Source organism: Gopherus evgoodei, chromosome 3 (assembly GCF_007399415.2).
Source record: "Gopherus evgoodei ecotype Sinaloan lineage chromosome 3, rGopEvg1_v1.p, whole genome shotgun sequence".
NCBI lineage: Eukaryota > Metazoa > Chordata > Testudines > Testudinidae > Gopherus > Gopherus evgoodei.
The window spans coordinates 166,795,087-166,822,175 of record NC_044324.1 but is presented as its reverse complement, the minus strand read 5'-3'; the positions used below and the strand labels follow the sequence as shown (position 1 = coordinate 166,822,175).

The window sequence follows — 27,089 nt, the reverse complement described above, 5'->3', positions numbered from 1 at the left end:
CTGGTTTCCTTTCCCGGTTTGCTCTCTCGTCCCGGAACCCCCCTTGAAGCCGCCCAACAGCGCTGCAGTGTGGCCACATCTAACACCACTTGCAGCGCTGGTTGCTGTAAGTGTGGCCACTCTGCAGCGCTGGCCCTATACAGCTGTACTAATACAGCTGTAACAACCAGCGCTGCAAAATTTTAGATGTAGACATGGCCTAAGTTTTAATCTAGCAGCATAGTATACCTGAAAGGAACACATCAAAGTTTCATCCACGCTCATCATGCCTCCAGCATTATCAAACTCTCCACAGTAATTTGGAGCTGAAAATAGGGTGACCAACTGTCGTTTAGCAAAGAATTCATAACCATCTTCAACCACCTGTTAACGGGAGGAGAGGAGAAAACACAAAAAGCAGCTGAAGTCAATACAGCTATCTGCTGAGACAATAAACCCTGCAGGAATTAGATTCATTCTATGACCTAAACTCAAGTTCTCAAGCAGGCAGCAACTGCTTATGTTACAGACAAGTAGGCAGTGAAAGGAACAACATTTAGTGATTGAGAGGTGGACACAACACTGGGCTGTGGTGCCAAATCAGAAAAAAAATTAAGTATTTGAAATCAAATAGCTTAAAAACAACTATAGCTAATATGCTGATAAATTAGATTAAGATTTTCAAACTCGAAGTTTGGTGACCATGCTCGCAATAGATAAATATTTGAAAACCTTATACTGAGTACAAAAGAAGTTTTATTATTCGACAAATATTTTAGATAATATTTTTAAAAAAGGTACCACATTACTACTGCATCCCGTATCATTCTCTTACTATACCCTGGTGCCATTCATAAAAACCCCTTTAACATGTTACAATTCCCATGTTCTAAAAAGATTTCATGAAAATGATTCTACTGTACTTAAAAGAATTAGCTTCTGACAGAGATATTCATCACTCTCTTTACTAAAGAGAAAGCAGTAATCCAGCTCAAACTATAGTGCAAGAATGACCAGTACCTAGGTAAGGCAGATCTCCATGCTGCATCCCACCACCACCACAGACATACCATGAGGCAATGAAAGACAAAATGTATGCCTAAAATAAAATAGTTTCTATGGCCAGCTAATCCTCATTGTCGGGGTAACAGTTACATTAACACTATTTTGTCTAAAATCTATAAAGATATTCCAGACATAAAATTGTGAAGCTATTTTGCAACAACAATGCCTAGAAGGATGTTTTTAAAGAGACAAGGTGATGAGATCATATCTTTTATTGGACCAACTTCTGTTGGTGAGAGACAAGCTTTCGCGCTCACACAGAGCTCTTCTTCAGGTCTGGGAAAGGTATTCCCAGTATCACAGCAAAATGCAAGGTGGAACAGATAGTTTAGCATAAGCAGTTAGCACATATTCTAAATCAACCATTCAAGGCAGAGTGGCCTGTTAATGCCTCTACAGTCATAGGACAAAAAAAAAAAAGGGTGGGGTGGGGGTTTGGCAGGTTACAGATTGTTATAAGCAGCTATAAATCCAGGGTCTGTTCAATCCATGGGTTTTAGTGTATAGAATAATAATGAATTTAAGCTACCACACTTGTATTTTGAAAATGTTGTGCAGGCTTCCTTTGAGGATGACGACTGATAGGTCAGATAGAGGGACTGCTTTGTGGTAAGTGTTCACCCACAGGTGATGTTATTTGTCTTATTTTCCTATGTGAGTTTATTCAAGAGCCCAGTGATAGTCTGGTTTGACTCAGAGTTATTGGGGCATTTAGTGCACTGGATGAGATACACCATATGTTATGATAGGCACATGTAGGATTATCCATGGATCATGAAAGATGTGTTGTAGGGGGTGCTAATCATTGTAGCAGTGGAGATAGATGCAAAATCTTGCAGCCCTGTTCTGGCAGGGTCTAGTGCAGCTTTGAGTTGGTGTGTCCTGGTCTGTGTGGAGTTTGCTTCTGATGATTAAGAGCTTGGAGAGGTTGGGGGATTGTTTGAAAAGCAGAAGTGGGGGTTCCTGAAAGATTTCTTTTAGGATGGAGTCCCCTTCAAGTATGGGCTGTAGTTTGATGAGTCACTGTATGGGTCCCAGTGTGGGGCAGTAGGTGATAACTAGGGGAGTATGGTCGGGAGGGAGGGAAGGGGGGGTTATTTCTGTATTGAAGCAGGTTCTCTTGGGGTACTTGGGTTGCTCATTCCATGATGCGATCTACTTGTCTGGTGGAGTGCCCTTGTTTGGTGAAGGCAGTTTTAAAGTGTGTTAAGGTATATATTCCAGACTTATTCCTTGGAGTACATACTGTGGTATCTGAGTGCCTGGCTGTACTTAACAGATTGCTTGGTATGTCTGGGGTGGTTACAGGATCTATGAAGGTAGGTGTAGTGATCTGTGGGTTTCCTGTATATGGTTGTCTGTAGGGCTAAAACGGATGCTACTGGGAGAGTGTTCCAGAGAGAGTTTAATGGATGGGTGCTGGTTGTTGAAGTTGTGGTGTAAGTCTATGGGGGAGTTTAAGTTGTCTGTCCAGAGTATGAAAATATCACTGATGTATCTCAGGTATATCATTTGTTCTGTGGTGCCTTTGTCCAGAAATTCATCTTCAAGGTGGCCCATAAAGAGGTTGGTGTGATTAATGTGCATAAGCCTTGTCAAGTAGTGTCAGGCTAAGTACTGTTAGGCCTCAAATTTCTGGAAGCTGTAAGAAGCAAGTACAGTAGAATCCTGCAGGCATAAGCATAATCTATCTAGGAAGCTTTATAGACTAAAAAGAAAACTCTGTCAAGGTAGATACAGACTTGTGGTTACTATGCTCTGCAACCAAATACCTCTTTAAGCTGATTCGAGCATTTTTGAGTCTAGCAAATTGACCACTATTAGCTGCATAGAGAAGAAATGAGCTGAGCACTGGTGCACAGTTCATAACTTCAAAACCGCAAATGCCACCCTAGAATATTTGGCCACCTTGATTGGTTGACTTGTTTTGAAACATGGCCAGCAAATACTGTATAAATAAGATGCAGAGGCGTGTGTGTGTGTGTACACCTAAAAGAAATTGCTCTTTGTCAGGCTCACATACAGCCCCTGAACCAAAGGGACTTGCACTTCACTGACCATCTGTGCCTGGCCAGTGCAGGAAATGGTCAACTGAAGGCAATGTATCATCTTTGGACGAAGGCAGGGTAAGATTTTTAAAAGGTCTGGTTATGCTCGAGCTGGGTAATCTTAACCTATAGGATTAATACAGACTTAAGTTTAAGTTGTTTAAAAATAGTAGTAGTCAATAGTTAATCAATATATAGTAACTATATATGTTTTGTGCCTTGCTGAAAGTAGGTACAGCACTGGTGAAGTTAGTTTATAAATCATAGTGGTTTAACAAGTCGCTGTGCCTGACTTCACTATAAGTTACCATCAAGTTTATCATAAAAGTTTAACAACTTGTTTAACAACTTATAGTTAGGTTAAAATTAGTAAACTACAGTTGATTAATGTATCAGTATTGCATATGAACTTGTACTGTAACCATCCCCAACCAGTACATGTAAAGTCATTAGGCACATTGTCTGTTTTGCCTTTACAGTCATAACTTATTAAAAACCTTTCTTGAGAAATAATTAGTTGTTTAGTTTCTCCTTTGCGGACACTACTCAACCTCATTACATCTGTGTTGGGTGGTGGGAAGTAGCAATCACCCAGAGTCCCACTAGGGTCTTAACGTGAGCCCCCCTAGGGCTCTGATGTGTGCCTCCTCCTTCCATTAATCTCCACGGTTACCATATTGGGGAGCCATTCTAGTACCCCTGGCTGTTCCCATGGTTTGGACAAAGTTCGTTGTTGAACATAAAATTGTTATGGGTGAGGATGAAATGGATGAGTTTGGCGATGCATTTGGGGTGGGCATCTGAGGGTCATCCATTGTCTTGTAAATATTTGAGGCAGGCAGCTATGCCATCATTGTAAGGGATGCTGTGTTTAGGGAAGTGATATCCATGGTGGCGTGGATGGTGTTCTGAGGGAGGCTTTTAATATTGCGAAGTTTGTGGAGGAAGTCAGTTGTGTCCTGGAAGAAGGTGGCCCTTTGTGCAGGGAATGGTTTGAGGATAGTTTCTATGGGTCCCAATAGTTCTTCATATTGAGCCATGAGATGTTTATCGATGGCTCTGCCTGGGTTCCCTTGTTTGTACATCTTGGGAAGCATGTAGAAGGTCCCTGGGATGGGTTCATGGGGGGTGAGTTTGTAGAGTTTCTCTTAGAATTGTTTGAGGAAGGATTTGATGATATGCTTAAGTTTCTGGTAAATCATGGTGTGCGGTCTTTTGAGTTCTTTATAATAAGTGGTGCTGGAGAGCTGTCAGTTGGCTTCGTTAACACAATCATGGTTGAGGACTACAATAGCACCCCTTTGTCTACTGGTTTGATCATGAACTGGAAAACTATTCAACATTTTCAGAAGACAAAGCCTGGGAGCTTAAAATTCATTACTTTGCTAGACACTAAAAATAATGGGCTGAACAGAGAGACTGGATTTATGGATCGTTACAGTCTAACACTTCTTTTGTCCCATGACTGCATGTGTTAACTGACTACTCTACCTTGAAGGTCCCTTCCAGTATGTGCTAGCTACTTATACTAAACTATCTGTTCCACCTTGCGTATTGCTGTTATGCTGGGAGTACCTTTCCTAGACCTGAAGAGCTATGTGTGGCTCAAAAGCTTCTCTCACTCACCAATAGAAGTTGGTCTAATAAAAGATATTACCTCACCCACCTTGCCCTTAACATCCTGGGACCAACAAAGCTACAACTACACTGCATGTTTTTAAAGAGACTGAACAACTGATACATTGGCAGCAAAGCTATCTGAAGGTACTGATCTTGAAACACCTACAGTCTGTCACAATTATTGCTGCAGGAGAAAAGATCTGTGACTTGCATCAGTGGAGACAGATCCATGAGTGTTCAACCAAAGTGCCTGTGCAAAATTTTGTTACTGCAAGACATGCAGTAAAAGCCTGCATCATTTTATTTACCAGAAGTAGAAAAAAAGTTAATTTAAAAACACAGTACAAGTAATGAAACTTAACTCCAAAATGGGAACCACTCTCAAGAGAGGTCAATTCTTAGTCTATGGAGCTTAATGATATTCCGTTTGAATAGAAACATTTAACATTCAAGTCATCTGTGTACTTAAGCATCAAGTACAGTTTCAGAATCTTTAACAAATCACACAAATAGATTCTTCCATGGGAAAATGTGTGTGTGTACTGGAACCAGAATAAAAGATAGCAACTCTGGAATGCAGATTTCAATATATTTGTTTATATTTCCACAATTTAAAGGGGCTCAGTACCTCTGAAAATGTATGTATTAAGTTGGAGACCCAAAAAAGTAGACTGCCAAAATCAGATGTCACTTAAATTTTAGCTTAAGTTGTATTGCTCGGTGCCTCTGATTCCATGTCCTATTTTTAAGACACTACTCTACATCATTCTTGAAGCCTAGGCACCTAAATTGCCCCAGTAGAATCACCACATGCTCTCACTGAACAAAACAGTCACACCAATTACATAATGTGGGGGGCAGAGTATGCATGACATCGGTTGTTGAAACTGAAATAAGTATTCACAAATATTGGTTTCTGAGGAACAGCCTCTGTATTTGGTGCTTCTAGAACAGGGGTCGGCAACCTTTCAGAAGCGGTGTGCCGAGTCTTCATTTATTCATTCAAATTTAAGGTTGTGTGTGCCAGTAATACATTTTAATGTTTTTAGAAGGTCTATAAGTCTATAATATATAACTAAACTATTGTTGTAAGTAAGTAAATAAGGTTTCAAAAATGTTTAAGAAGCTTAATTTAAAATTAAATTAAAATGCAGAGCCTCCCGGACTAGTGGCCAGGACCTGGGCAGTGAGAGTGCCACTGAAAATCAGCTTGCGTGCTGCCTTCGGCACACGTGCCATAGGTTGCCTACCCCTGTTCTGGAAGTACCAAGATCTCTACATCTGGTCAAACTGTAAATGCTAGATTGGAAAGTGGATTTTGCAGAATCCAGATACCTGCAAGTAATATCCTAAATATAAATGAAGATAAATACTTTCAATGCCAAAATACCTCAAAGAAAGACTAGAAGGAGATTTAAAGTAGCAAAGATAGTAGAGTTTGTACCTGATGAGCTCGACAGATCAAATCCAGATCATGACGGTTCAGAAATTTACTGACCACATCAGCACCAAAAGTGAATGAGACTCCACGATCATTTTCGCCCCATCCTTGCACATCTTTGTCCGGATCCGACCAGAGCAAGTCACACAGCAAGCCTGTGAAAGACAGTAATCTTAGGAAGTGTCCTAATATTCCCCCCCCCCTTTTTTAAAAAACCCAAAAAAACCCACAACCCTTATAATTGTAGGGGATCATCAATAATCAGCAATTACTTATGCAAACATGATGAAAAGCTCCCCTCAAAAGAGGGTGAATAAAAAAGTGTTCCTTTGGAAAAAAGAAAAAAATTATAGTAAGTCTCTCTTTTAAAACTAAAACCTATTTAAAGTGAAATCTGAATTTTACACAAGTAGTTCAGGCCTTAATGTATTTTCTGACCTCTCACCACATTTACATAAAAAGTAGATATGCTGAATCTATAAGCCCCTATTGAAAACTTTATACTGAAAAGCAGCCTTTTACGCAAAGACAGATTCAGGATTTAAAAAAAAACAAAAACATCTAACTTTTGAGATCAAGCTTTATTACTATGGCACAAGAGGTAAGTAACTTAGGAAACTCTCTTTTTCAAGAGATATAGGCAAGTGGGCACTTAAGTTCCAGTTAGTTTCACACAGGCATTTTTAAAAATTTATCCAGTTTGAGCTGAAACAATCAGCTTGATTCAATCAACTGATTAACTAATCTGTTTAATATATCATTTAGTTGTAGATGTGAAACATGTTTTGATAAGAGATGCTAACATATGCTGTTGTGTCTTTAAACAGCAGCTTGACAAAATGAGCAAAACTAAATCTAGTAAATAAGCAGTATCATTTTCTAACATACTAAAAATGTACAATTAATCTGAAAATACTATGCTATAATCGCTTAAATAAACATATGCATTTGTAGTGTACCCTCCTACACATCAAAAAGATGTAACCAAATCTAGGATAAAGTCACTATATTTAGTTGTAAATAAACATGTTTTAATGTTTATATCAATGAGACTGCATCTTTCTTTAGAAAATAAATACAAATGAGAAATTTCATTAAAATTGATTTAAATAAAATCAAGGATTTCAACTTGGTGATTTAAACGGCTAATGAGTTGCCTTATTTAAAAAAAAAAAAAAAAGTCAACCCTGCCTCATCAGCTCCACAAACGCTATCACCGCGACCTTTTGCAGCTAAAGGCCTGTGGGATTTGGTAATTTGTAAGAAGCTGCTGGAGGCTTTTGGGTGGAACACGGTCGAAAAACATTTATATTAACTACATACACCTGTACCCTGACATAACTTGACCCGATATAACATGAACTCGGGGGGCGGGGCTGCCGTCATAAACAGATAGTTAAGGGTTAATGTCTCTCTTACCTGTAAAGGGTTAACAAACAGGGACCCCAAACACCTGACCAGAGGACCAATCAGAAGACAAGATACTTTCAAATCTCATGGGAGGGAAGCCTTTGTTTGTGGGTTTTGGGTTTGGCTTTGTTCTCTCTGGGTCCTGGACGGGACTAGAGGTGCAACCAGGTTTCTGCCAATCTCCCTGCTACAGTCTCTTATCTATTCAGAATTGTGAGTAAGAAAAGGCGGTCATAGTCTTTTAAATTTGTTTTTTTTTTTTCATTTACATATGTGTACTTGCTGGAAGTAGCTTAAATTGTGTTTCTGCTGGAGAGTTTCTTTCTATTGTTTATAGTTGAAAGACTAACTTTTTATCATCTAAAGTGCAGAGATAAACCTTTTACTTTTTTCTCTCTTTCTTATTTAAAGTTTTGCTTTTAAGACCTGTTTAATTTTTTTTTCTCCTAGTTAAGGTTCAAGGGAATTGGTGGGGAGAAGGGAAGGATAAATTTTCTCTTTGTGTTATAACCACGCAGCTTGTATTGCCTCTGGGTGAGGCGGAAGGTCACACTCCTCTCGGTGTGGTGATTCAAAAAGTTGAATCAGGCGATCTCCTAGTGTTCCCAGGGCGGCAAGGAGCTGGGAGGAAGAAGGGAGGGGGGAGGGAATGGCTTATTTCCCCTTTGTTGAGAGACTCAAGGAATCTGGGTCTTGGGGTCCCCTGGGAAGGTTTTGGGGGGACCAGAAGGTATCAGACCCTAAAAATTCCTGATTACTGGCAGCCTATCAGATCTAAGCTGGTAATTAAGCTTAGGGGAATTCATGCTAGTACCCATATTTTGGATGCTAAGGTCCAGAATTGGGAATTATACTTGACATGGTGTGCAGCAGTTGGGATAGTAGAATCCAAAAGCCAGTAAAATTATTAATTTTCTTCTCTCTGTTAGCTGCTTGTAAGCAGAGAGAAGGGTTTGTTTGTTTTTTTAAACCTACAGCCAGAGGCCTTGGCTACATTCACACTTTACAGCGCTGCAACTGGGGTAAGAAAAAACACCCCCCTGAGCGCTGCAAGATACAGCGCTGTAAAGCGTCAGTGTAATCAGGGCAGCAGCGCTGGGAGCACGGCTCCCAGCGCTGCACGCTACACCCGTAAGGGATGTGGTTTACATGCAGCGCTGGGAGGGCTCTCTCCCAGCACTGCCGCTCTGACTACACTCACACTTCAAAGTGCTGCCGCGGCAGCGCTCCCGCAGCGCTGCTGGGGCAGCGCTTTGAAATTCCAAATGTAGCCATACCCAGAGAAATTTTTTTTCCTTGCTCCATCTGGCTGTGCATAGAAATGGCCTCAGGCAAGGGCCATTAAGTTTAACAGGGGTCTTTTGTTAGACAATAGAACTCCAGCTGTGAGTCAACTACACCAGCAGAACACATATGCAAATGAAGGTTTTCCTTTTGTTCTAGTTTTAGTAGGGAAGGCTTGTTAGAAACACTGTCGCTTAGCAACAGAGCAGGCAGCAGAGGAACAGTAATTCAGACAGTAAACCAGCAAGAGCACCCCAACACAAGAAAACAGGAACCATGACTTCTCCAAGGCAAAAATGGAGGCGGAGGCAGAGGCACAGGCACAAATCTAAGACGCAGAGCACAAGCGAGATATGGAAAAAAAATACAAGAACTAGAAATAAAACAAAAAGAGATGGAGCTAAGGGAAAGAGAAAAAGAGGCTACGCACAGGAGAGAGTTGGAACTCCTGAGGGAAACCCACCGGCAGGCCCTGGAATTAGAAAAGGCTAAGCAACAGAACCCAGCCAATCCTAACAACCCTTCGCCAATAATGGTTCCGCAGCACAAGAAATTTCCCGCCTACAAGGCAGGTGATAACACTGAGGCCTTCATAGAAAATTTTGAAAGAGCCTGCCTTGGGTACAGCATCTCTGAAGACCAGTACATGGTAGAATTGAGGCCACTGCTCAGTGGACCCTTAGCAGAGGTGGCGGCTGAAATGACTAAGGAGAAAATGAACGATTATAAACTTTTTCAAACCAAGGCCAGATACAGAATGGGGATAACACCTGAACATGCCTGTCGGCAGTTCAGAAACCAAAAATGGAAACCATATGTGTCATTCCCCCGACACACCTACCACATTGCAAAGAATTATGAAGCCTGGATATCAGGAACAAAGGTTAACAATCTGGACGAGCTGCACCTCCTGATACAAATGGAGCAGATCTTAGATGGTGCTCCTGAGGAAATAGAAAGGTACATCCTAGATGGAAAGCCCAAAATAGTAATCGAGGTGGGGGAGATTGGAGCCAAATGGATGGAAGTGGCAGAAAAGAAAAAACCTACTGTCCAAGGGAGCGAATACCCCAGGGGGCACACCAACAATAAACCCTAGTGGAGGGCAGCACAAGACCCTACCGACAACCCAAGGAAAGCCACAGACGCCCTATTCTTCCACCTCACCAGTCTCCAGTAACTCACCTCGATCCAGTGACCAGTCAGCTGGAAGATGCTTCAAGTGTAATGAACTGGGACATATAAAGGCCAACTGCCCAAAGAACCCCAAACGAGTGCAGTTCATTACACCACCATCACACCAAAGATCCCCAGGCCAAGATGCCTCTCAAATACCCTTGGAGCGAAGGGAAATTTTGAGAGTGGGCGGAAAGAAGGTTACTGCGTGGAGAGACACAGGGGCACAAGTGTCAGCTATCCACCAATCCTTCATAGACCCCAAATTCATCAACCCAAAGGCCCAAGTGACAATTTACCCCTTCATGTCACAAGCTGTAGACTTGCCTACAGTTGAACTGCCTGTCCAGTACAAAGGCTGGTCAGGAAGGTGGACTTTTGCAGTCTATGACAATTATTCCATCCCCATGCTACTGGGGAAAGAACTGGCCAACCAGGTGAAGCGGGCCAAGAGAGTGGGAATGGTTACACGTAGCCAAACCAGGCAAGCTTCCAGACCCATTCCTGTTCCTGAGCCGTCCACTGAGGTCCCATCTGTGTTACCAGAGACCCAGACAGGGGTAATGGACCTGGATCCCATGCCAACAACTGAAACAGCCACAGTGACTCCAGTCCCAGACCAGGAACTGGAAAAAACAGACAGCACCAGAACCGTTGCCAGCACTGATGACAGTGCTTCCAAATCCATCTTCAACCCCAACGCCAGAGGGCGCCAGCGAGCCTAAACTGGCAGAAGCAGCTGACAACCACACCCAAGAGGCTCAGCCAGAGCCTGAAATACCTGCTGGTGCACCAGCGGAGAGTGGTTCACCAGCAACGGAAACAACCCCATCACCTACATTGCTTCCAGAGGGACCACACCCAAGTCCACAGTCTAAGGAAGAACTGGTGTCTCCAGCTTCAAGGGAACAGTTCCAGACTGAGCAGGAAGCAGATGACAGCCTTCAGAAGGCTTGGGCGGCGGCATAGAGCACCCCACCGCCTCTCAGCTCTTCTAATCGATCCCGGTTTGTTGTAGAACAAGGACTTTTATACAAGGAGACTCTTTCTGGTGGACACCAGGAAGACTGGCATCCGCAAAAACAGTTGGTGGTTCCAACTAAGTACTGGGAAAAGCTCTTAAGCTTAGCCCATGATCATCCCAGTAGCCATGCTGGAGTGAACAGAACCAAGGACCGGTTGGGGAAGTCCTTCCACTGGGAGGGGATGGGCAAGGACGTTGCCAAGTATGTCCAGTCTTGTGGGGTGTGCCAAAAAGAGTGAGAAAACCCCAAGACCAGGTCAAGGCCCCTCTCCAGCCACTCCCCATAATTGAGGTCCCATTTCAGCAAGTAGCTGTGGATATTCTGGGTCCTTTCACAAAAAAGACACCCAGAGGAAAGCAGTACATACTGACTTTCGTGGACTTTGCTACCCGATGGCTGGAAGCAGTAGCTCTAGGCAACACCAGGGCTAAAGCTGTGTGCCTGGCCCTAACAGACATTTTTGCCAGGGTAGGTTGGCCCTCTGACATCCTTACAGATTCAGGATCTAATTTCCTGGCAGGGACCATGAAAAAACTGTGGGAAACTCATGGGGTGAACCACTTGGTTGCCACCCCGTACCACCATCAAACCAATGGCCTGGTGGAAAGGTTTAATGGAACTTTGGGGGCCATGATACGTAAATTCATCAATGAACACTCCAATGACTGGGACCTAGTGTTGCAGCAGTTACTTTTTGCCTACAGGGCTGTACCACATCCCAGTTTAGGGTTTTCACCATTTGAACTTGTGTATGGCCACGAGGTTAAGGGGCCATTACAGTTGGTAAAGCAGCAATGGGAGGGGTTTACACCTTCTCCAGAGACTAATATTCTGGACTTTGTAAGCAACCTACAAAACACCCTCCGATACTCTTTAGCGCTTGCTAAAGAAAACCTAAAGGATGCTCAGGAAGAGCAAAAGGCCTGGTATGACAGACACACCAGAAAGCGTTCCTTCAAGGTAGGAGACCAGGTTATGGTCTGGAAGGCGCAACAGGTCCATAAGATGGAAGCATCATGGGAAGGGCCATTCACGGTCCAAGAGCGCCTGGGAGCTGTTAACTACCTCATAGCCTTTCCCAATTCCTCCCTAAAGCCCAGAGTGTACCATGTTAATTCTCTCAAGCCCTTTTATTCCAGAGACTTACAGGTTTGTCATTTTACAGTCCAGGGAGGAGATGATGCTAAGTGGCCTGACAGTGTCTACTACGAAGGGAAAAAAAGACGGTGGCGTGGAAGGGCTGAACCTCTCAACCACCCTGGAACGTCTGCAGTGGCAACAAATCAAGGAGCTGTGCACTAGCTTCGCCCCATTGTTCTCAGCCACTCCAGGACGGACTGAATGGGCATACCACTCCACTGACACAGGTAATGCTCACCCCATTAGAACACCATCCTACCGAGTGTCTCCTCATGCCCAAGCTGCTATAGAACGGGAGATCCAGAACATGCTACAGATGGGTATAATCTGCCCATCTACCAGTGCATGGGCATCTCCAGTGGTTCTGGTACCCAAACCAGATGGGGAAATACGCTTTTGCGTGGACTACCGTAAGCTAAATGCGGTAACTCGTCCAGACAACTATCCAATGCCACGCACCGATGAGCTTTTGGAAAAGTTGGGACGTGCCCAGTTCATCTCTACAATAGACTTAACCAAGGGGTACTGGCAAGTACCGCTAGATGAACCTGCCAAAGAGAGAAATCAGCATTCATCACCCATGCGGGGGTGTATGAATTTAATGAGCTTCCTTTCGGGCTGCGAAATGCACCCGTCACGTTCCAGAGGCTGGTAGATGGTCTACTAGCAGGACTGGGCGAATATGCAGTTGCCTACCTCGATGATGTGGCCACTTTTTCTGACTCCTGGCCCAAACACCTAGAACACCTGGAAAAGGTCTTTGAGCGCATCAGGCAGGCCGGACTAACTGTTAAGCCCCAAAAGTGCCAAATAGGCCAAAACAGAGTGACTTACCTGGGACACCAGGTGGGTCGAAGAACCATAAACCCCCTACAGGCCAAGGTGGATGCTATCCAAAAGCGGCCTGTCCCAAAGTCAAAGAAACAGGTCCAATCCTTCTTAGGTTTGGCCGGGTACTATAGGCGATTTGTACCACACTACAGCCAAATCGCTGCCCCACTGACCAACCTGACCAAAAAAACCCAGCCGAATGCAGTTAAGTGGACTGATGAGTGAAACATTTAGATAAACTACATACACCTGTACCCCGACATAACTTGACCCGATATAACATGAACTCGGGGGGGGGAGGGAGGGGGCGCTACGCACTCCGGCAGATCAAAGCGAGTTTGATACAATGCAGTTTCACCTATAACGCAGTACGATTTTTGGGCTCCCGAGGACAGTGTTATATTGGGGGTAGAGGTGTAAGAAGAAAATATAGCACATTTATGTGATTATGTGAGCAGTTCTTGAGTACTGCTACACATGCATATTGCAGAGCAGAAACCAACTCTGATCAGAGACTGAATATTGATCTGTGGACTGAACTAGAGAGTCTCAGATGGCTCTCCGCAATACTGTAGTACAGCAGTCAGGCTTGCAAAATACATTCTTCAATATGAAGTTTCACAAGGATTTCATTTTTGTGAATCATTGACTCAATGTTTCTAAAAACCAAGAAATGTAGTATCTAATTAGGCTGTACAGTATCTTGTCAAGACCACCACTTTAGTACTTGTTACAAACTGCTGCAGTTGAATGGGTTACATCCAGGACCCTACTAGTCTTTCCAGAGAGTTCCGCAAGAGACATGACATTTTATTCTAAATGTACAATTTCAATTGACATGTTTAACATATTTTAAAAACCTCCTCCATTCGTAGTCATGCTTCAAGTATAGTAAAACTACAAAGTAGGATAAAGGGAATCAGGTATTCTAGGTAGGTACTCAATTACAAATATGCTAGTCTTCTGTTATAGAACAACACACTTAAGTAAAATAAATCTAGCTTTTGACAGTATTAAAATGGGCAGTTACTGCTCAATGTCTTATCTAGATTTAAGCCAGTGATGCTACTGTACACTTTAAAGATGAAAACTTGCCATATGAGTTTATTTGTGTGGATGTTACTTCATAAATCGACTAATCAAACTGCCAAAAAAAATTGTATTTATAAAGGAAACAGTTCACACTTTTTTGTTCTGTATTCAACACTCCAGTTTGGTGTCCATAATGCAGTTATTCACTCTGCCGAAATAAAGTAACTTTATTTCTTCAGACAAAACCCTTTTCAGGTACCCAAGTTTGCCATAAAATGTTATGAGGCAAAATTTTGGTATACTGATTCAGTCAACAATTTGTTTAAAAACCCCAAAGCACTAGTTTTATGGTATACTACTTTTCATAGAACCCATTTCACCATTGTGAAATCTCAGGTGGTCTATACTAGAGCTGGAAAGTGTAAATTCCAATTCGAGGAGCCATACAGATCTCAGATGGGACTATGGGAGGGGTGATTCTCCCCTCCCATCACTCATGCTACCACAGACATCTATTTTTTAAGTATCAGAGGGGTAGCCGTGTTAGTTTGGATCTGTAAGAGCAGCAAAGAATTCTGTGGCACCTTATAGACTAACAGACGTATTAGAGCATGAGCTTTCGTGGGTGAATACCCACTTCGTCGGATGTACATGCATCCGACGAAGTGGGTATTCACCCACGAAAGCTCATGCTCCAATACGTCTGTTAGTCTATAAGGTGCCACAGAACTCTTTGCTGCTCTATTTTTTAAGAGCACTAGCTCAATCAGGTATCTCCTTAAGCTCTAATTTATACCTTCTGGCTCTTGTGTAGACATACGGGGTGCGCGTGCGCGCCATTCGCTTTTCAGATACTCTGTACTTCTAAACAGTGGCTTTGTTTTGACAACCATTCTTGCCTGCTTAGAAATGTAACTAAACCGACAAATCTCAAAGTAAAACAACAATTGTGTCATTTTAACTAGAGCTTTTAGGGTACATCTACACAGCAATTAAGCATCTGTGGCTGGCCTGGGTCAGCTGACTTAAGATCACAGGGCTGTAAAATTGCTGTGTAGATGTTCAGACTCAGGCTGGAGCCCAAACTCTGGGACTCTGTAAGGGAGGAGGGCTCCAGAGCCAGACTCCAGACCAAGCCCAAACGTCTACACAATGATTTTTAGCCCTTGCTGCCTGGGCCAGGGCAGCCATGCCATGAATCTTTTATTCCAGTGTAGATGTACCCTTAGACAGATAACAGCTGTATGAAGAAAATGCACCAAAACTGTTTTACAGTACAGAGTGGTTTTTCTGGTTAGTTTGAAGATGTTTCTGGTATGAAGGTGTCTTCAATTTCTTTTCTGTCACTATGCTCTGTCCTAACTTGTCCCATCCCCGCCAAACAAAGTACAGACATTAAAATTTACTTGTCTATATTTGACTAGTCATCCAAAACACAAGGTACAGCTACAGACTGCACAGAAACATCTAGTACTTAATCCACCTGATATGCTAAAATGTACTGCCTGCATTCAGCAATTTGTATCTACCAAGAAAGCTTGCTTTTTGGTTAGTACTCTAATATTTTAAAATAAAGAACCTGCAAGAGACTACTGAAACCCTCAATTCTAGATTTGGGCATATCTTGAGAGGGGGAAACGGTGGCAGCACTGCCCTCCCTGATGGTTCTCTCTATCAAGATTTCTATAGGAATATGCTGACAGAAACTACCCGGGAGCTCTCACTTTTTGGGCTGCACTTGTCCTCTGATGAAGGGGATCATATGACCTTTCCTTTATGACTCCACACAAAAGTGTCAGGTTAGATGAATCTGGCCCATGACCTTTACAGTGCTATAACAAAATTCCACAACGTATTTTGGTTTCAACTACACAATTAAGATGAAATTATATTACTGCTCTGTATGTTTAATGATATTTTAACATGATCTCCTAACACCATGTAAACAGCATATAGATTCAACCTCAGTATACTCAATAAAATTAACACGAGTAATTCTGAAGACATTAGAATAGGAAAGCACAGCGGTAATTTTCCAATGACCATTCTGATTACCAAACTCTCAATTCATTGTCACTACACCAGCCACTTCAGTTTTATCACATCAAGCGTATGAAGCTGAAAATACTATTTAAAAAAATCACTGAAGAGGAGAGGGGTACAGAAGTAGGCCTCAGGGAAAAAAGACTTAACATTCAGAGCCCCATAATATTGCCAACTTAAAGGAATGTTCAACTTCATTTTTTAAAATTAGAGTCTAACCTCCAACCAACAGATTACAGAATCTTTCCCAATAATTCCCGCATCAAGCCAAATCATTTGTGGCTGAACTAGACTGGAGAAACTGCCACTCATGGTTTAAAGAAGTTAAGAATCTACCATATTTTAAGAGATCTTGAAAAAAAAATTTGGAGGGGAGGGGGGAATTTAAGTGGGTTTTCCTTGTTGATGCTTAGAAGAACAACCCTCCTTTTTCTTTCTATACACGCACACATTTTTTCTTCAGCCTCCTCAGTTTCAGCTTTGATTTTACTGTTGCTGGTCAACACCGTCTTATAGCTTGGCATGGGCATGCACCAGCAGAAGAACAGTGAAACTGTTTTGGGGGTCATTTGCAACAAAAGTAGGTATAAGATTTTTCAGAAGGAAGTGTGTTTGTGAACTAGAATCAAATAACTCTGCAGGCAGCTTTAAAATGGATTGGCTCTAGCAGTGACACCAGACACGTTAGTTAAAAAGCCCTCCTTTTTTGAAGGACTTTCTGATGGAAGCTAAGTATTGACGTTTAAAATGTCTTCCTTTTTCATGTTTTTTTTTTTAAATCCAGTTAAATAATACAATGCAAGGAGATATTTTAGGTATGAATTAATGTTGTAATTTACACTTGTGTTGTGAAAGTTCTCCACTACTTGCCTCATGCTGCATCTCGATGCGAATTACATAGGTATTAATTGCACCCTAATGTATTTTGGCTTATGGCAATGGACAGGATACTACCCATTCATAAATTGATATAATAAAAATTAACAGACTGACATTTGAAGTCAGCTGTGAAAGAGGATCTTCATACTAAAATCTTGGACTTAAAGGAGATGGTGTAATGATGACAAAGATAAAGGAGGTCTCACAATAGGGTTAACATGCAAATTGACTTCAAACAAACAGCTACTCACTCAAAGCAAGATCATGCATTACTAGACACCACGTATGCAGGGCTAAACATCTTCCTTAATACTAGGGAACGAAATAGCAATTCTGTTTCCTACAGTTCTGGACAAGGGGGTAGATTTTAATAAAAATGATATAGAAGTGGCTATTGTAATGGTAAAAGATCAATTTGCTCCCCCCATAAAATGTATTTATGCAAGTATTAATATGATCATGGAAAAGAGAACTTTAGGGCTAGAACATTAATACAAACAAGTTCAAACTCTGGCCACAGAAAAGTAGCAACAGAGGTTATAAAAAACTGACAAGCCTGCACAGCAAAAAGAGTACTACTAACCCCAGATTAATTTAAACGCTGATGCTATGAGAAACCAAGATAACTCTAGAAACACGGATTATGTTCTTTGATGGATTTTGAACAACTAAATGTTTGGGGCCTATTTAACCAAGGCTACGGAGACAGAACCTGTATTTTCAGTTAAGTTTTTCTGATTTCACTTAGCTATTCTATTGATTTTCTAAAAGTCTTGTTTTATTTTTTATTTGGGATAATTCACTGCAGTCCCTTCTCTTAGGCAAGGAATACAAACTTCATAATTCTGCCAAGATGACAACAAAAGATGAAAAAAGTATCTGATCTCAGGCGTTCGCTCTGTCAAAACAAATACTCAATTAGTTACCAAAAAGCACAATGAAATTCATACTTCGCACAAGGAAAGCCTCGAGATCTTAGGTAGGAACAGGAATAGGGTACTGAAGATTACAATTGAAGCACAATTAGACTGTTTCAAGGCTCTCAACTGCATAAATAGAAATTGGTTCCGATATTGTAATGCCACTGGTAAGTTTGCTTTGGCATCACTGCAAGATACATGTGCAATAAATTCTGTATGTCTTACCTGTGTCAGGAACATCTGTGGGTCTCATAATTCTCCGAATTTGCTCCATTGACTGGAGATCCGGTGACAGTCCTGTAAATATATACAAAAATTAACTAAGCTTCTTGTATTCTTACTTTTAAAAGGGTAACAGGAAATGCACAACTGGAGGTTCGAGGTGATATAGCATGCATTATTTTCACTGTAATATAAAGTGGAAAAAAAAGTCAGCGGGTTTCTAGACACCACTTAAAATACAACTAGTCTGTGCATTAGGATTGCAACAGCATTTAATGGGCTTCTTACAGTAGAACCTCGGAGTTACAAACACCCCAGGAACAGCAGTTGTCTGTAAGTCTGAACAAAACATTAGTTGTTTTTCTAAAAGTTTACAACTGAACATTGACTTAGAGCTTTGAAACTTTGCTATGCAGAAGAAACAATGCTTTTAAGCCATCTTAATTTAATTGAAACAAGCATAGAAACATTTCCTTACCTTGTCTAATCTTTTTTTAAAAACTCTTTATTTTAACAGTTTACATTTAACACAGTACTGTACTATGCAGTATCTGCTTTTTTCCAAATTCTACTGCCTGATCGCATACTTGCGGTTCAAATGAGATGTGTGGTTGACTGGTCAGTTTGTAACTCTGAGGTTCTACTGTAGTACTTATTTATTTGTATGCTACATTCTCATTCAAAGGGCGGGGGGGGCGAGAGGAGGTGGGGAATTTAAGTGGGTTTTCCCTGTTGACACTTAGAACTGCAACTGCAGAGTAAGTCGGTCTCATACCCATTACACAAACAGGTAAACTTTATTTCATCTGCATAAAGCACAAGTAACTGGGTTTTTATACAGGTGAAGCAAAGTTCACTGGGAAAACTAGCTTAAAGAGCTTACTCCATACTATATAGTCAGGATGCAAAGTTGCAGCACACCACTTATGCAGAATATGAAGGCTAGTCTAAGCTAGAAAAACTACAGCAGCACTGCTGTAGTGCATCTGGTGAAGATGCTCTATGCCAATGGGAGAGCTCTCCCATAATAAAACCACCTCTGAGAGAGGCAGTAACTATGTCAGCAGGAAAGCATCTCCCACTGACATACCAGTGCTTAGGTCAGCGTAACTTACATTGCTTGGGGTGGGGGTGGTTTATTCACACCCCTGAGTGATATACATTATACTGACATAAGCGGCAGTGTGTACAAGCCCTTAGCGCCACTACAGCCAGTTTGTGATTCCACTGTCCCTCTCCACACTAGCCTAAGCTATGCAGGCATGGAAGCAGACTCCTTGGCATGCAGCGATTTAGAAGAGTACCTACAAGGCTGCTCCACTCTAACAGCCCTACAGCAAGACTTAAGTTGAAGAAAGGGGCTTGAAAAGCCCTCTAAAGGATTGCTTTATCTAGAGAAGTTAAGTGATTTGTCCAAAACCACAAAAATCAATCAAAGCTGAGAACAGAACCTAGGAGCTCTAACATTAAAAATAAAGTCTATTTTGCTCAGTCCAATGTTCTAAAGAGTTCACATGGCAGGAAGACTCTTTCACTATAAAAGAGAGTCATTTAAATTTTGATTTCACTTGACATTTCAGAGTTGACAGATGGTGGCAGCTGTTTTATCCAAGAACACCCCTTTAGGTCAGTAAGAGAGCCTACTAATTTTCAATCTATTTTAAGACTATTTTTTTCAATATTCCAAGCATTTAATAAGACAGTTTTATCTTCAGTCATTATTTAAGAAAGACTGGTTCTTTCACTGAATATAAAGATAGATATGTAAATTGGTGCAAATAACACCTTCAAAATTGGGTCCAAACAAGTTTAAATTTCTGTTACCTACACATCAGGGAGGAAGTAGTCATGTAAAAGTAGGCCCTAGTCAGCTTTAATTGACACTCTTCTTACAGTTACTTAACCTTCCTTCCACAATCCTCTTCTGACCTACTGACATGCAAGTTGCATCAATTTAAAATCTCTTCTGTATTTGTCTCGTAGATCTTATCCAGCAAAATTATTGTGTGATATGGTACAAGGCACGGTCATGTGCATAGGTTAGTCAATGTAGACTCCTAGGAAAAAAGGTACTGGTATCCAAAGCTACCCAAAACACCATCAACAAAACACAAATTGCCTTTAAAATAAAAAAGTGAGCTACCTGGATAAGCAGAGTGCTGTAAGTCCAGTGGGTGCAAGGCTGAAGATTGTGTAAGACACCAGCGTATAGCAGCATTAGAATTGTTTTAAATGCTGAAATACTGAAATACAATCTGAACATCTGCAAATAAAGATCACTTTTGCAAGAAGCTGAGATTGCCTCTTATCCCACCTCCTCCTACTGTGAACAACAGAGTTGACAGTGGTCAAGGGTTAAGATCGACAGACTACCTGGATTTAATATAAATTAGAAAAACTACTGTCAAACTGCCCCCACTACAATGATTACCTGTGCACCTCAATACCTCATGGATAAAGATGGTAAACTCTTAATGCAGTAGTGTAGTTTTCAGACTGCAACTTGTGACATGGCAACAGTTACAAGCCTGGTCCTCTGATGCAGCCATTTGCTGGTAACGAGACACAGACAAGTGTTTTTATAAATTTAAATGCACTAAAAGGATTATACAGGTGCATGTGTAGGCTAAGCCAAAGCAAGATCAAAACATGGAAGTTAAGGGGCCTTATTGTCCTCATCAAATCTAAGCACTGGTGAATCAAAAAGGGAAAAACATTATAAACAATAAGAAGAGAGCTCTGCTGGCTGTCTGATTTTTACTCTAGGAAAAAGTGCATCCCATACAGAATCATGATAAAGAGGGCAAAAGGGATACTCTACAAACTTAGGGAATTTAACCCATGGCTCTCCTCAGGTATTCTCAAATCATCTTTTGCTATTTGTATATTGCTGCATCCCCTCTCAGGAAGCCCCAACATTATGCTAGTGGTGTCACACCAATCACAGAATTCCCACTGAAACACCATTTCTATGCTTTGTGTTGCACATAAAGACCTTGCCTCCTCCCCCAAGAGATCAAAACCTAATTCAGGCAGACAAACTATTCTGACAATAGATACGGCGACAATATGAGATTAACAGTACAGAAGGTTAACAGCAGTTTATCACTGAAAGGACTCCTGAAAGAGTGGCTTTGAGGAAGATTCTGAAGCAGCAAGGTCCATTCACACATGAGGAGAAGAGATAAGCATGGAGCAGCATGGAAGAGGACCCGAAGAGAAGAGTGAAAGGAGGAAACTGGGGATGGTTCAGAGGTAGGCTAAATTTAAGCAAAGAGACAGGGTAAAATGAAGAAGTGAGTACGGAGCTGTCGAAGGCCCTAAAGGCAAGGATGAGAAACTTCAATCTGATGTGCAGTCAAAAAGCCAGTGAAGGGATTCAAAGAGGGGAACATCTGAGTCAGTGATAGACAATTTCAGCAACAACATATTGGAGAGACTGTAGCAGAGGGAAGATTTGGTTTATATAATCAGATGGAGTGTGTGTGCAAAGAAGAGAACTGCAGAAATGTAAGCAGGAAAGGAACATCGGTGTGAAATCAGGATTTCAGCACGCTGCCTAATTGGATAAGTGAAGTGCCTTTTGTTTACTATGTTATGCGGTTTTGCAAAGTTTTTATTGTATATCCCAGAGGGCAAAGTTTTTAAAAACTATGCAAAAATACACAATATAGTAAAAAAGGCACCTACCTTACGCCTATACGCTGGCTCCGAACTCCAGCAGGTTTGTTTTATTACCGGTACAGTGTACACAGACTCAGACTTCATGAGCAGGTGCTGACAATCCATAACTCGGGGACCTGAAAAGCAGTTTGGAGGGCATGGGGAGGAGAAGAGACGGCAAGATTTACCACTCAAATGTGCTAAAGTGCCACCCTGGGCTGTTTGTTATTTTGGAGTATTCAGGACATTCTGCTAAGCTTTTCATATCTGCCAATCAGCTTTAATAGTGCTAATACTTTTGCCTCTATCTGGAAGCGTTACAAGTCTTAAAGGGCACTTGTTTTTAAAGTTAGAATATTCTCTAAATGGTACACAGAATTTGAGGTTGTCTTACTTTTTAAAAATAAAAAACATACATGTTTTTAAATCCTCAGTTATGTTTATAAGGGAAACTTGTTTACACCTTGTATCTGTTTTCCAGAAATAATCACCTTCTGGGGTTCTCTCATGAGCCTCTGCTCCCAAGTACAATGCATGCAGAATTTCAAGTTTTTTGTTTTTTTAGTCTATGGTCAGCAGTAAGAGGGTCTGCACAAGCCACATACTCCTATACCACCTCACCGGTTAGTGTCTATTGCCCGAGTTTAAGTGCCATCGGTGTCATGATTTGGGAAATATTTCTGCTAAAGGGATTAGCAAAAACCTTCAATTATATGTTTTTTTAAGAAACTTAAGTATTATACCTAAACTACTTGGAATAGATTCCATACCTGTAAATCAAGATTCTTTGACAATGCATTCAACAATCTGAACCAATGGTTTTCTTTCTGCTGTTCAAACTTGCGAGAGAGTGATAAGTGACCAGCTTCCAAATTTATCCCTGCACAGATGCACTCCCTCTACAGGCTTGCTTCTACTCTTTCCTTTTGATTCACCGTTGGTATACACACTTATGAAAAATTAAATTAGATAATCCCAGAAAGTAGCTTTTTTAAAAGCTAGCAATTTTCAGGATCAAAATAAAAAATTCTGGGAGAACTTGAGTATTTCACAGAAAAAGCCTGTATTTTAGGTAGTGAAATCTGCTTCTACTCATTTAACAACCTGGACCAATGCTAAGTAGCAGTGTGCAAGGGCTTTCCAACTCGGGAGAGAGCCCAGTATTTCAGCATATAAAGCTGATGAGTTGTCTTACGCTAGCAAGACTCAGCCATGCTACTAAAGCAATGGATTCCTCATGAGCTAAAAAGGAAATGGGCTGTAATTGAAAGTTATGCAAGGCATTAGCAGATTCTACTCTGGGCTGGCAGAAGCTGAACACCTGTGGTTGATAAAGGAACACATACTCACACTATGCCTTTGCAGATAGTGCTCATCACACACTGAATAGGCACATGACATCTGTAGGACAGAGTAAAACCTTCTCTTTGCTAAGGCAAAGCTTGTTTTCAGGCAAGCAGTACTGAACAGGAACTACCTATACCTGTTCTACACCCAAACACTGAACCCATACCCTAGAAACAAACTGCTCGTTACATTTTATAAATCCTTCACCATTACTCATACAGACTGCTCTCATATTCCACCTCATTGCTAACAATCAGCATCACAAGACTGTCCCTGTGCACTGCTACTGACAACCTACACAACTTAGCACTGAAATAATGAATACTGGATCCCTCAAGGTACACATGCATCTTTCATTTGATCTCCTTCACATATGCGAAGGGGGAGGGGAGTGGAGATCTAGATCTCATATCATAATCACTTGAAACAAGCAGAGGCATTAAGCCAGGTGGGGATAGAGTGATGGCTCTTTTGAGATGCTATTCACCCAAGAAGGAGAGGGGAAGTGCTCAAGAAACAGGACTGGACAACTGCTCAGCAGCTCTTGCAAAAGGCATGCTACCTGCCCCATACTGTACTGGGAAAATGGAAGTCTGAGCTCCAATTTAGGCAGCCTCCAATTGTTGGTCGAAACAGGGGCTGCACTCATCACCTGAATCTTGAGGCAAAACTGAGCCACTCCCACTTTGTTACCATTGCCTTGCTGTCAGAAGTCCTCCTGTTCACCAAGAAAACAGAAGGAAATTTAGAACCTGAGCCCGCTCCAGTCAGTCTTGAAGGAGGTAGAGAAGGCATTATACCTGCAGCACCATGAAGCCCATAGCTGGAGCAGTTTGGACACAAAACACTACAGGCGTGGCTCAGCCCACTTGGCTGGCAGATCACTCTATAAGGAGGCAAATAGGTTACATTCTGCCTAGGCTCCAGTGAGAAAAAGTGAAGAAAGCTAAGAAGCCAGCTGTGGAGGGAATGGATACGGGAAGGGAGAAAAAGCCTTGCACGCCATTGACGGTGAGGAGGTGAGGAAAATACACTGGAACAAATGATTGGACACAGGAGCACAAACAATTTATGAACTTGTTTGCCTCTGTGTTTGACAAGTTTATCCCACGATTGGGCAATTTATTATGCAATTTGGGGGGTGGAGAGGAATCAGCATGTGTATGCAAGTCAGTTCTTTAAAGCTAACTTCACATTAAACTTCAGTCTGATTCTGAAGGAGAAAAGTGCAATTTTTGGTTTGCATTTTCTGTTATCACGCAGTACAATGACCTAGGCATACTGGAAGATAAATGCAAAGATCCTGTTCCTGAGCACAACAATAAGGGAGAACACCGAGTGAGGATGATGAGATGAACAGGAATAAGACACAGTTATCTTAATGGTGCCATTAAAGTTACTCTTAATGGTAATTTAATTGCTATTGTATGCAACATGGAACTGTGTTTTAGTCTGATCCTGGGCCAGAGATTGACACTAATAATGTAATGGTTAGGAAAAATATAACTACATTCATTGTCAGACTGAAGTAATTATCTTACCTCCATGACAGCAGAAGATCTTCTCATCCACAATGGCTGCAATAGGCAGACAGTTAAAGCAGTCTGTGAATGTCTTCCAAAGTTTAATATTAAATCGCCGTTTGCCTGCAGGAACAGAGTAGTCTATTAGAAAAGGAATTATATAGCCAACCTACAATGTGCATTACACCCTGCCCAAAGTCTAAAAGTTGAATTATTCAAGTTTCATAAAACCTGTAAAGATCACCTGTTAAAAGCATTTCAGAGTAAATTTACTTCAAGTAAAGACCGCATATGTAAAACCAAGTATTAAGAGACATAAGTTGTGTTTCAAAATAATTTATGGAAAGCTTTTCCTACAGATTGCTTTGATAAATTCTTGCAATGAACAGTCATTATTTGGTTAAAAATCTACTTTTAGTCCTACAACATATTGTTAAATAGAAGCAACTTTTGAGAACTAGAAGGTTTTGCTTACATTCATCATAGAATCCATAGATACGATTAATGCTAGCACACTCATGGTTTCCTCTTAGGAGAAAGAAGTTTTCTGGATACTTGATTTTGTATGCCAGTAATAGGCAGATGGTTTCCAGAGACTGCTTGCCTCTGTCTACGTAATCTCCCAGGAAAAGATAGTTGGCTTCTGGTGGGAATCCTCCATACTCAAACAATCGAAGTAAATCTGTATATTGCCCATGAATGTCACCTGAATAAGGTAAATTTAAAGAAATAAATATTAGTACAATATCATAAAATACCTTACTGAAACCAAGACATTGAATAAGTACTCATTTTAGAGGGTCAGTTAAGAATTTGAGAGGCAGTTAGACTGATATTCTGGAAAGATCTTTCAGATGGTCTGTTCAGAAAGGATAAAGAAAGCTAAAATTGAAGCACTCAATCTACGGAAATTGACCACAAGATTTGCAGAGAATTACAGTTTCAGTTCCAGAAACATTCTGAAGGGTACATAATCTTCCTTTCCATTTAACTAAGTAGTCCCTGGAAAAGATGGGAAATTCCAGTTTATTTGTAGAAATTTAAATGTAAATTCAGAAGAAAGCTGACTCTATGCAAATAATACACAGAAGGTAGCAAATCTAACTATTTTTAGAAAGCAAAGCAACTTGTAGGTTTACCACTACACTCCAATCAGTAAAGAAACTGGAAAAATCAGTAGAGGCAGGTGATGTATTAAGCTATTCTCTGTTTTATACCCTAAAAAGTCAACTGTTGACCCAGCAATATTACAGCTACTATACAATGTCACTGGACAAGGTAACTTGGCTAAGTGCCTTCTTTCATGTGTTTTGTGTGCACCCAATTTGCTATACCACACAATATAGAACTCTTGAAAATCATATCCTATACAAAAGATATCCAGCAAGCTTGCAAATAGTTATTAAAAACTGATACAATGAGTATTATTCTGACAAATTATTCAGCCAGATTCACCTACCACTTACCATATATTCCACAAAGGGCCACTCCCCCACCCACCAAAAAAAAAAAAAAAATAGGCAGGCTGCATAGTGCAACAGTTCTGTCATAATTAGTTGGCACAGAATACTATATCACCCAGAGGCTGGCTAACTATAACTGTGCAGGCGGGTGTGATGGAAGAATAGAAAAATAAACACTAAAGAATTCTTTACAATTACGTGTGTACAGGAAGGCAGAGTAGCTTACAGAACAGATCGCTGGCAAGGGGTTCTATTCCTGGCTCTGCCACTCATCTATTGGGTGACCTTGGGCAAGTCACTTCATCTTGCTATGCCTTAGTTTCCCCATCTGCAAATGGGGATGTGATACTTCCATTGTAAAGCACTTTGAGAACTACTGTTAAAATACCTATGTACCCTTGCTATTTGCAGGATTCATTGCATAAGCATACACTCCTTACTACTGACTGATTTAAATTTATACAACTTGACCCATTTAGGTTTTGAATGATTTGTGGGACACTTCGATGTGATCTAGGCCGACTGCTGGCAAAATGGTGAAGTGCCTACAGTGGTCAAGCAAAGATGCTTCTCATTAATTGTAAGCCAGTCTCCATCTCAGTTGCCAGAGGTTTTTTGAACAAGCAAACCCAAGCTCCTCTCCATACTCTACACTTAGGTCCACGTCTTTTTTGGCTTCTCTGTTTCAAGTTCAAAATGTGCAGAAGCTAACAGGATTTCAGAACCACATCCACCTGTAGAATCTTTTTCATGCAATAGAACACAAAGTGGCCACAGAAAAGGTGGATAGTGTAAGAGATAGATAATTTAATATTTTATGGAGTGATCCACAACATGATTAGATAGGTATGGGACATCACAATGGATATCAAGAGTATCTCAGAACAACATTCCCTCTAAACTGTGTGGCCACGCGGCAGACTAACAAGGGCCACACAAGTGCGCAGTGAGGAGAGGCACCTCTCCTGAAGCCCTGGG

At 41.2% G+C, this 27,089-nt stretch overlaps 1 protein-coding gene across 1 annotated transcript in view; it reads right to left on the bottom strand.

The window, feature by feature from the left end:
- Positions 1-27,089, bottom strand: part of LOC115649418 (serine/threonine-protein phosphatase PP1-beta catalytic subunit-like) — a 51,343-nt gene that overhangs the window by 140 nt on the left and 24,114 nt on the right. Inside the window, exons 3-7 of the mRNA XM_030558359.1 lie at positions 25,124-25,354; positions 24,667-24,771; positions 18,119-18,190; positions 6,157-6,308; positions 217-363 (exon numbers count right to left, since the gene is read on the bottom strand). Of these exons, the coding sequence (XP_030414219.1) occupies positions 217-363; positions 6,157-6,308; positions 18,119-18,190; positions 24,667-24,771; positions 25,124-25,354 (707 nt within the window). The remainder of the gene's footprint in view (positions 1-216; positions 364-6,156; positions 6,309-18,118; positions 18,191-24,666; positions 24,772-25,123; positions 25,355-27,089) is intronic.